This window comes from Priapulus caudatus, unplaced genomic scaffold (genome assembly GCF_000485595.1).
Source record: "Priapulus caudatus unplaced genomic scaffold, Priapulus_caudatus-5.0.1 Scaffold255, whole genome shotgun sequence".
In the NCBI taxonomy this organism is placed as follows: domain Eukaryota; kingdom Metazoa; phylum Priapulida; class Priapulimorpha; order Priapulimorphida; family Priapulidae; genus Priapulus; species Priapulus caudatus.
This window is the reverse complement of record NW_014577316.1, coordinates 225,270-235,932: the sequence shown is the minus strand read 5'-3', so window position 1 is coordinate 235,932 and position 10,663 is coordinate 225,270. Positions and strand designations below refer to the sequence as shown.

General features: G+C 38.6%; 1 protein-coding gene across 2 annotated transcripts in view; it reads right to left on the bottom strand.

Moving 5' to 3' along the window:
• Positions 1-290: 290 nt before the first annotated feature.
• Positions 291-10,663, bottom strand: part of LOC106808144 (mitochondrial glutamate carrier 1-like) — a 17,028-nt gene continuing 6,655 nt past the window's right edge. For both annotated transcript variants that reach the window (XM_014810725.1, XM_014810726.1), the window contains exons 2-10: positions 9,298-9,406; positions 9,015-9,149; positions 7,593-7,648; positions 7,132-7,222; positions 6,577-6,695; positions 5,215-5,384; positions 4,639-4,744; positions 4,088-4,163; positions 291-3,891 (exon numbers count right to left, since the gene is read on the bottom strand). In XM_014810725.1, coding sequence (XP_014666211.1) covers positions 3,738-3,891; positions 4,088-4,163; positions 4,639-4,744; positions 5,215-5,384; positions 6,577-6,695; positions 7,132-7,222; positions 7,593-7,648; positions 9,015-9,149; positions 9,298-9,329 — 939 coding nt within the window. In that variant the 5' untranslated portion in view covers positions 9,330-9,406 and the 3' untranslated portion in view covers positions 291-3,737. The remainder of the gene's footprint in view (positions 3,892-4,087; positions 4,164-4,638; positions 4,745-5,214; positions 5,385-6,576; positions 6,696-7,131; positions 7,223-7,592; positions 7,649-9,014; positions 9,150-9,297; positions 9,407-10,663) is intronic.

The following is a 10,663-nucleotide window of genomic DNA, read 5'->3' as shown; positions in this document are numbered from 1 at the left end:
GTGACGATGGCGTTGCATCTAATTACGCGTTCTTGCCTGGAGCGCTACAACAGGGTTCTTTTATACGACAATTCCACCCTAAATATAGACCACATGAAGAGTTTACGGCAATCTAAATGCCGACTAGAATGCATGTTTAGTTAGAAAGCATTGAAGGGCAAAAACACTCAAAACAGTTACACTACCTATAGAGTGCGAAAGAAACTTATCGATTATGAAAGACATAGCGAGCAGCATCTATAACCTACGGTGACCAGATTCACGATCGAGAATTCACGGAAGTCATTATATATCACATCATCACGGCTTAACCTGTTCTTTTATTGATGACAATTGGTACACAATCGCAATATAGTACATCTCAGAAGTTACACTCAAGACGTAGACATTGCACTGGTACGTGCGCAGTACGACTGTGATTATACCACTGGTCAATGAAAGCAGAATGTTCTCTAACCATTCACGACGTACAGAGCTCGCGAAATTAACACCCCCAACAAGTTCGCCATGAGCGTCTTGTCTTTGTGGCCCCGCTGATGCGGCGTCGACTGGTTAGCCATAGCCTATTTTCACGTTTCGAACGACGTGTTCAGCATGGCATGGAATTTACCTATACGCGAATACATTAAACATTTAAAATGCAACTTTTTTTAAAACCCAGATACTTCGCTGTACACACCACCTGGTCCTATTTATTTAAATATAAGATGACGCAAGTTCACCCCCCCCCCTTGAGTCATAAGTTGTGTACAAGTAAAAAGCGCATACATTTAATACTGCGCCAACAAACCATGCAAAGACACGGAAGCACTCTACATACACTCTGCGATATTGAGTTTTCTGTTCACTAAATGTACATTTGAAGCACTTTTTTTTTTAGATAGCACCACCTAGACTTCTACGAGGTAGAATCACTGAAATATTAAACCATCGTGACAGTATTCACCGTGTGTATGTATACGTATAGAGCTGTAACCTACATGTTGCATCTGGTAGATCTGGTAGATGCATTTTGAACGAGCCGTCGTAAGGAAACACAGCAGTAAACGTACATACATAAAACGTGTGGCTAGAAATCACGGGAATGGCACTTCATCTCAGCAGCAATCGTTTCATAGCACGTCTTTTAAACACACATGAATATTTATACGTATGCACACACATACGCGGCGCGCATGTACGAACGCGCACATGCACGCACGAACGCCCATACACGCATGTGCAATCACATACCTCCAGTTTGGCGAGCAATCAAGGATACATTCGCGGCACAAAAAACATTAGAGGCATATAACAAAAAACGTGTTAAATAAACTTTTTAAATGCTAAGCGCTTTCTTCACACATTAGCATAAAAATATATTTAAAACTTGCATTCCGTTGGCCTATATTACGTATTAGCAATTAAATTCCAATAACGTCGCAAATCAAGGCTGTTTAACGTGCATATTACGCAAACAATTAAACCTCAATAATCCGTGAACCCAAGAACACTGAATTTAACGGCAGCATACCTAAGCCTAAGCCGAGCTTATATTGAAGTTTATTCTCGATGTGTAGAAACACGATTACATATTTCAGACACATGGAACGACGGATGATCATGATTTCATAAAAAAAAGAATGTCCTCTCGAAATATTGCTGAGCCACTATAAAACTGCGCCAGGAATAATATAAGCTTATGTAAGTTGTAAGATTATGGAATGCCAGATTCACAAGGTTCAACCGTAATAAATGCACACACTGCAACAATGCTTACGATATATTGCTACTATAATACGATTACACTAGTCAATAACATCTCCTATATCCTCAGCACCAATAAACATTAATGGTTTATTTGGTCATCTAGTAACAGCTAATTCACTCGAACAATCACTAACATATCTTAGAGTGATTGCTGAGAGAGAAGTTCATAACAATGTTAATTTATGTCACATGACTAACAATATTATAGAAATGTAGAGATAGCCTATCCAGAATATTACATATATGGACAATACAATGCAGTAAATTTGGAAGCATGCGTTTGAATCAGCTATTATTATCAGGAGTGGAAAAAAACATTGTTTTTAGTCACTCCTGGTATTATATTAGACAAATTATAATATACAAGGCCCCAAAAGGCTGGGGCCATTGTCAGAAACATCAAAAAGTTAATGCTTAGACTAATTTTGTTTCTGACAATGGCCCCCAGGCCAACATTCAAGTATATTTCGCATATTAATGCACAATAACCAGGGGCGTGTACAGGATTTTTACCAGGAAGGGGACTAACCATAACTGAAGGTTGCGAGCACGCGAAGGGGGGGTCTGGGGAATTTTTGTAATTAGACCCCTCTAAAATGCATTTTCTGCGCGAGCAGGGGGGGGGGTCCAGACCCCCTGGACCCCCCCCCTGTACACGCCCCTGATAACAGCTATTCTACTGGTGGTATCTGCTCACACCCCACAGCACCCAGCAACGTGTACTTAGCCAACATATTACATAGCAAACACAACCGTATAGACGTGTGATAATACAGTTTGAAATTCTAGGAATTTAATGTGATGAGCATATAAGCAGTCAATATAACTAGCAACTGTACATTGAACAAGCTGGCGCTATAAAACTGCACCAAACTCTGAATTCGATTCTGATTCAACCTATCGGGTCGATATATGGTTAATCTTATATACTGCATATGTACTATATCAAGAGCGTATTAAGTACATACACAATACGCTCTTGACTATATGTTGCTATGTAAGAATGTCTAGAATGAGTGTTTATCAATAATTTTAGTCTATACTCCATTATTTGTACAAGTAATAATTGAATAAGGTTCTAAAACTACTTAGTGATATGCATAATTTCGTACATTGCATATGGTAGCAGAGGATGACTATTTGAACAAGCTTACATACAGTACTGATGATACACATGTAGCTCCAAGAAACGGTCTTTGCTAGGGTTAGGGGACCTAACGTGTATATTGACGTTAGTCACACAGCCTGGTTGGGTTAATACACATGGGCTAAAACATAGGTGAAAGAATATATATTATATGTGGACTCAAGGGAAAAATATATTATTGCTCCGTTACGATCCATTTTGTAGATACGAATTTGGTCCTACTAGTTGATTTCACCTGCATTCTAGATGCAAACCATGTAAAGAAGTGGTCCTAGTATTGTAAGGCCAAAACAAAATATAGGTGTGGTTACGGTTTCCCGACCGACCCTATTTATTCCCAGCGATCCTAAACATTTTACAGTAAATTTTCTTTAAAGTAAAAAAATTTAAAATTTAAAAAAATATGAATTCCAGTTCCTGCTTCAAAAGGCACAACGCACATCCTTCAGACATGGTTCGTAAATAAAATATTTCAAGAAAATAAAATGTTTTCCCTACCTACCTACCCTATTTTTTTCGGCATGTAACAGTAACCACACATATATTTTGTTTTGGCCTAACCTAACCGGTGGCTGGTGCATCGCACATACCCATACATCAGTCTATCAAGCACTCTTGCAATGCTAGTCACACACAGAGAAGCACTTTATTTTCACTGCTAATCTGAAGAAGATGGAAATCTATAATCTTAACCTACAATTATTATTCGTAATACCAGAGAGCCTCTAATACTCCCAACCGCTCCATCACAGCTGATGCGTAGTGTAAATAACAGAAAACTAATTAGTAGACTAGTAAAAAGCGTCAACAGTTTCTTGCCCCCCAGTGCTGCCATCTAGTGTTACACAGTTGCATGCTGTTCAATCCCCATAATGCTCTCAGCCACGCCAAAATAGTAGACCATCTGTGCGATACCAAACAGTGGTGCTATGACGATCATACGGGCGGCACCTCCCTTGAAGAATGCTTTCACACCCTCATACTTCAGGATTTGCCTGCAATAAACAACAATCAGCATCACACACGCATTACCTTTACGAGTTATTTAGATTTACATTGTCTTTTCGTATTGATGTAGAGTGGCATTGAGCCCTTAAACCGTGATAAACTCACAGCTGTCAAAAAACGTCTCAGCATTTTTATGATGGCACACTCTGTCCACGCGAAACTTTAAAACCACTGAAAACCTACCGAAAAGCATCCGGAATTCCAGTGTAAGTGCGATCACCGGCTGCCGTAGTAAGTGTCTGCAACCTGGTCTTCACAACTACAAATGTAAAATAGCGTGTATATACATTTAACAGTAATTCAACAGATTACCACTTAACAAGCACATAATACAAGCTGACAAAGCTCTACATGCATGACAGCTTTATTTAAAAAGAACATTTACAGAGAGAGTATGTGCATGCGTGAATGCGTGTAAGAGAGGGAGATAGAGAAAGTGGGAGAGAAACAAGAAACAGAAAGAGAGAGAGAGAGAGAGAGCAAGGCAGAGAGAAAGGAGAAGGAGAGAGAGAAGAGAGAGAGAGAGAGAGAGAGGAGGAGAGAGAGAGAGAGAGAGAGAGAGAGAGAGAGAGAGAGAGAGAGGCAGAGAGAAAGAGAGAGAGAGAAAGAGAAAGAGAGAGAGAGAGAGAGAGAGAGGGAGCGAGAGCGAGACAGAGACAGGGAGAGAGAGAGAGAGAGAACCAAAAACAGAGACGATCCACAGCTTAAACAAACGTTCTCCGGCGTAACATTACCATCAAATGGATTAACACAAAGAGCTGCTGCCGATCCCGATGCACAACCAGAGATGAAGCTCCAGTAAAAGACAGCCTCCCCGCTACCATCCGACTTGCGAGGGCCCTGAAACAGTTGTATTACTCAAGTCACCTCTGTAATAACTGTTACAGATAATAATAGATTTCCATCACATTAAATAATGCATTAGTAAGTTATGATTTATTTGAACAGGTATTTTTGTATTAAAACATACATAGCCAATTCGATGTAAGTATAATAGAGTAGATAGATAGATATAGATTAGTTCTGCCACCTAGGCAGATATGTCCTGGACATTAAAATAACTCTCACTCCCAACCTATTGAAATAGCAAATTGTTTAAATTTAACCATTCTTACCGTGGGGAAACTCTTAAGGGGCTACAGGGCATTGATGCACTGAGCACAGCATCAGCATGCAAATAAAGTGCCCTGCCATTACCGAAAATAATTACAAGTATCAGAGAGCTACCAAAACAATGCCATTACTGACATCAAGTTTGTATTCAAGCCTCTCGATCTCAACCACAAACATATGCACAGCAGGAAACTTACTAGTTTATTAAGGTTGGCAAATAGCGGGAAGTAGATTAGAGAGAAGACAACGTCTCGTAGCATGGTCGCAGCCATCCCCTTGTAGAGACCAAAGATTCCTTTTGTTCTCAATAATTCCATAGTAATGGTTAGCGCAGACTTCCTAGCTACTGGCTGGCTACCTTTTTGGGCTGGAAGTATACAATTACCAAACAGTGGGTCACAGTCTGATGCCATAAATACCTAACAGTGTACTCAATCTAAGCCTACTGAAGCATACCGTGTCTACTAAAAACCACTGTAGTAGTCATAAAGATATTTCATTCCAGTGTAAGGTGACAGATTGCTACACATGGCAGCATAACTATGGGTTATCCCCAGAATCTATGTTATCTATAAAATGGTAACATACAATTGACAATTTTATGAACTCACAGGATTAACAAGTTAGGGTTAGCTCACTGCCATCAAACATGCCCACATGATGGTAAAATGTGATGCAAACCTTAACTTTTGATTCAAGTTAGCTGAGACACATTCATTCTTGCACATTATAAGAACATGCAGAACAAATGCCTCTGTTTACATGGAAGAATGTTTTATACTGAAGAGAACTACAGCATTTCATCTAAAAAAAAACTAACAAAAAAGAGGCCAACTGCAGTTTGGTCACAAAAATTTCCACCACAGCTTCACGGGCCAATATGCTATTAATAAACCAGACTAGGGGAGTGCATTTACGTGTGTGTTCGCATTTACATGCCAAATGAATTCAATTTCATAGTAATTAAACCTGCCAGACTTTATAGGGCAAGTTAACAATGACTAACTACAAGAGAAATTGTAGTAACAGGGGCTTGAAAATACTGATAACGTAGAGCTTGTTTGAAATGCATTACGAATGTCTAGAAATAGCTGCTTACCATACAAACAAGGAGGATAACTAATTGTAGGAACTCACCAACATAAGTTAAACACTTTAGCAGGGTCATGCATATAGACGATAGCTTTAAAAAAGTTTGGAGCATAATCGAACTCTATACAGCAAATAGAAGATATGCTTCAGCTACTGTACTGTTATAAACTATAAACTCTTCATAGACATATCAGTGCTGTAGAAAATATAGACTGCATTACTTTTGCCATATCTGATATACTATACTGTGTTATCGTGAACATACAACAAAATAAAACCTGTATGAAATTATATAGTCATGTCCAGGGTTTTAATTCTATTCCCTGGAGCAGGCTTTTATTACCGAATGCCTCCGTGTAAAGATGCAATGGAATTTATTAGTTAAGGCCTCAGGCAATGTTCCATATTGGTGCATTATGCTGTTAGAGTTAGTGGATTAGTCCAGTTATATGGAACCTTCACCTTACCTGATCTGCCTGCATCTTGCAGTTGTATTTTAAGTAGTTCCATTGGAGTTGTGACCACTATCTGGCACAATCCAGCACTTCCACCCGCTATCATCTGGCGTGGTAGAGACAGCGACTGTCTGCAATGTCAAGTTAGAACCAATGAAGAAATGCTACAGCATGGAAAAGTTAGCAAATATGTTAGCACACAACGTAGTTGTGTAGATTCATGAGAGACACTCGCAAGATTCTTCACTCTTGCTTTTAATAACAAGCATTATCATCTAACAGCCAACCTTGACAAAAATCATGCTATGTGGCTGTGTATGTCAGCAGCAATTACCAGGAAAAAAATCAAAGAAAAAGGTTAAAAAGTTAAAAGCTAAAGGAAAAACTACCGATAAGTTCAAACTAAGATTTAACATGTATATTGCACCAGAATAAATTGATCCTGAATGAGTAAGAAACAGGAACAATTTTTTCAACATGAAAATAAGTGTATTTACCTATAATCTACAGTTTACTAATTGCATTTCTGTTTCTAGGTATAGCTACAATTATTAACTTGAAACTTACCCATCTTTGCTAAGCTTGTGCCTCATTAAATCATTTACTACTAATTTAATGGCTTTTTCTGGAGTTATAAGCAATGCATTCACTGCGCAACCTGGTAAATACAAGAAAATAACGCTGCATATATCAGATATATATTATCACGCATATTACAACCCCCGAGTTGTTGCTATGGTAGAACAAAATTTAATGCAATCATCGTTCAGTTGAACTTGCAAAAGGCTCATAGGATGAATTAATATTTATAAAGTCTAAACATAAGGAGACGTATGGAAGATGTCGGTGTCACAATTTAGAAGTCCAATTTAAAATGGTCTTAGGAAAATGTGAAAATTCAATCACTGAACATATCTAGCAAATTTAGTTAAAGTCTACTTACACACGGGTACCTCATCAGGAATAAATTTTCAGATTCCCTATTATAAACATAATGTAAGTAATCTTTTTGCATGTAGCAGCAGTACCTCTGTACATTCCCAGGAAGCCCTCTGCTTTGAATACCTTCTTTCCACAGTCAAGCCTGGGAAAATACAAATGAGAAGCAAGATGACGATTAAGTATCATGTGTGACCACACAGAATGTCCTGCTACTCCATCTTTTCACATCAAACATTTACTTCACATTTTACTGCAAGTATATATGCTACATCAACAATCAATTATACCACACATAGGATACAATGAACTTATGGGATAAACATTGCATTTACATTACATTAAGACAATCCTTTGCATATTACTATAATAAATAAACACTGAAGTTGCAGGCCTAGAAACCATTTTGGGAATATTTTAAAATAATGTTACACCACGTGTGTGAAATTAGCTAGTAATTACTGAGAGACTGTGTGGTATAGAACTGCAATGGACCATAAAAGACAAACAATACCACTCTACAGTAATACGCTGAATTACAATAACATGGGTTACTTAAATTCGCACACGTGTAATTTGTAAATTATGACAATACTACTTGTGATACGAAACGAAACAAATGTTCTCTTACATACTCTTTTCAAAAAAATGAGTGGGATTTTTGACTCAAAAATGGCATGTTGAATCACCATTAATAAGACTTGAGTAATATTCAACCAGCAACCGACACGTTAGGTTAATCCCCAGCGTAATCCACTGCCATTACATTAGAAAGTTTAACCTATATGTGGACTGATTATGAAATGTGCAATATGTGCATATTCCTGCAATCAGCCCCCCCCCCCGAGCATCTAGTATATTCCAGGTACAGGTTATTTTAAGAGGCAGTCACAGCTGCTACAGGGTTTAGTACAAAGAGAAAATCCACACACACTAAACAGCAATCAACTTGAGATAACTTTAAGCCTGCAAGTCCTGAAGCTGTAACACCCTAACCCAACAATGATAATGATAATGAAAGTGAGTCAGCTGATAACCATGCACCTCTGAGTCTCAGGTGCCCTTGCAATCATTTTAAAACTGAACTTCTTCTGCCTACAAGTATTATGTTTATATTGTGTAACTTTTTTAAATAATCGATATATGTGGTTAAAAATTGTTACTCTTATTCGCAATTATTCTTCTAGTACATATTTTAGCTGAACCATTTTCCATAAGAATGGGTCTCCAATTATATAATGGAAGTCAATAGGAAAGCGTAATTATTTTTAATGTATGAACATAATAGATTTTCACAATAAGAACTTTTTTCTAGAGTGCTGCATTATTTAGGTAACATGGGGTTTTACTGCAATAGATTTCATAATTAGGCTTGGATTTTTCCGTTATTACCTTCACAGTAATTTTATATGGCCAGCAAAATTAACTTGGCAGTTTGGAGGCATATGAACGTTTTCTGAAGTTTGCATTAATGGAATATATAATATAATAAGGTAAATAGGTTTTCATACATGCTCTTGTACATGCGTTCCCCATTTGGTCCAATTTGTTGATTCTGTAGACGAGTCTTTACCAGGTCAATTGGAAATACACAGCTGACACCAACCACACCAGCAATGCCAGCATTGACAATCTTTGGCACAATACTAAAACATATAAAACCCTGGTTAATGCAGAATGTCAAAAGCAATGTGAAGATTTATATTCATTTTCGTTTAAAACTGCCTCAACCAAATGAAGATATAGCTAAATAATTGAAGAGTAGCATTCGAGGAATATACTAAAAATTTTTACGGAAATTGCTTCTTCGGTGTCGGAGCTGCCATCACTTGTGTCTTCTCCTGCGTACTTGAAGGTCAGCAGACAAGAATCGGAGCAATCTACAAGGAGCCCCAAGTTGTATCTGAAAGGAATGTTAACCAATTTACCCATAAATACACATCTACATAGTTTTAGCCACCTTCTTGTGCTATAGGTATACACACAAAAGACATGTTCTGTGGTATACATCGGTAGAGGCCTAGACACACTGCAGTGACCATGATAAATGATGAGGACTAAGCTCTTCGCTCCTGTCTGAAGCATAGGCCATTGATGTCTTCTCTCCTGCACCTGATTCCATTTTGTGCCAATCTCTCCACCTAGGGCATTCTAGTTGTGGCCAATTGCCCTCATCTCACTTCCAAGATCTCTCATATAGGTGTTTTTATGGTGCCCCTTAGATTAAGGTGTTCTTTTCCCTTGGGGGATCCACTTTAGTGGTTGCCTAGTGATGTTACTTGGTAGTTTCCTTGAGGTGTGTCCAATCCATCCCCATTTCCTTAATCCGTTGCAGCCCACGAACCAACCCTATAGTTCAGTGTCAAGATCACATTGAATGATAACCCCACATTTAAACATCTCTTGTTAGTCAAAGTTCATCTCATTTTCACTAGACAATGTCAAATACAGTGATTGTTAGCAAACATTCATCTAATAATAGCATTTACTAGGCTAATTTGTAATTGTATTCATTATTTAAAAGTTCAGCTCATTATTAAAAACTCAGCACATCAAAATGGGGGTCTCCGGAACTGGACATGTTTGCAAGAGGTGGTCTCCGGAACTGGGCATGTTTGCAAGACGGGGTCTCCTGAACTTAATCTCCGCCCAACTGTAAAATTACTGTGCTTTTCACTACATTGTAGCTGTTAGATTTGGTATGTGCGTGAATATATGTGTATTGCACTGCTGTGCTGTGCTGTTATTCATAGCCATAGGATTTGGACAAGTCAACGAACTTAATAATACTCTAAGCGCTTGTCGCCAAACGGCAGGGTGATTTAGCGATCAGTTGTTCGAGATGGGAACTAACGCTAAGGTGCCAGCGTTCATGAAGGCATCGTGGCGTGGTATCGCAGAGTGGTGCCAGACTACGGTGCCGCCACCACTGCCGCACGGAGGCTGTTTGCACACAAGCTGTGTAGCAATAGGAAATTATTGTGACTACCAATAATAAAAGGGTTACGAACTTACGATGCACCATAGATATCCTATACACATACATGGGGTGTATAGGACCTATGCTCCGGGATGGGAAATATGTAAAAAAGAGCCGCAGAGCGGCTGAGCTCATCTGGGGTCTGTTGCTACGGTTATAAACTTCAGTCGTGCGTAGTGA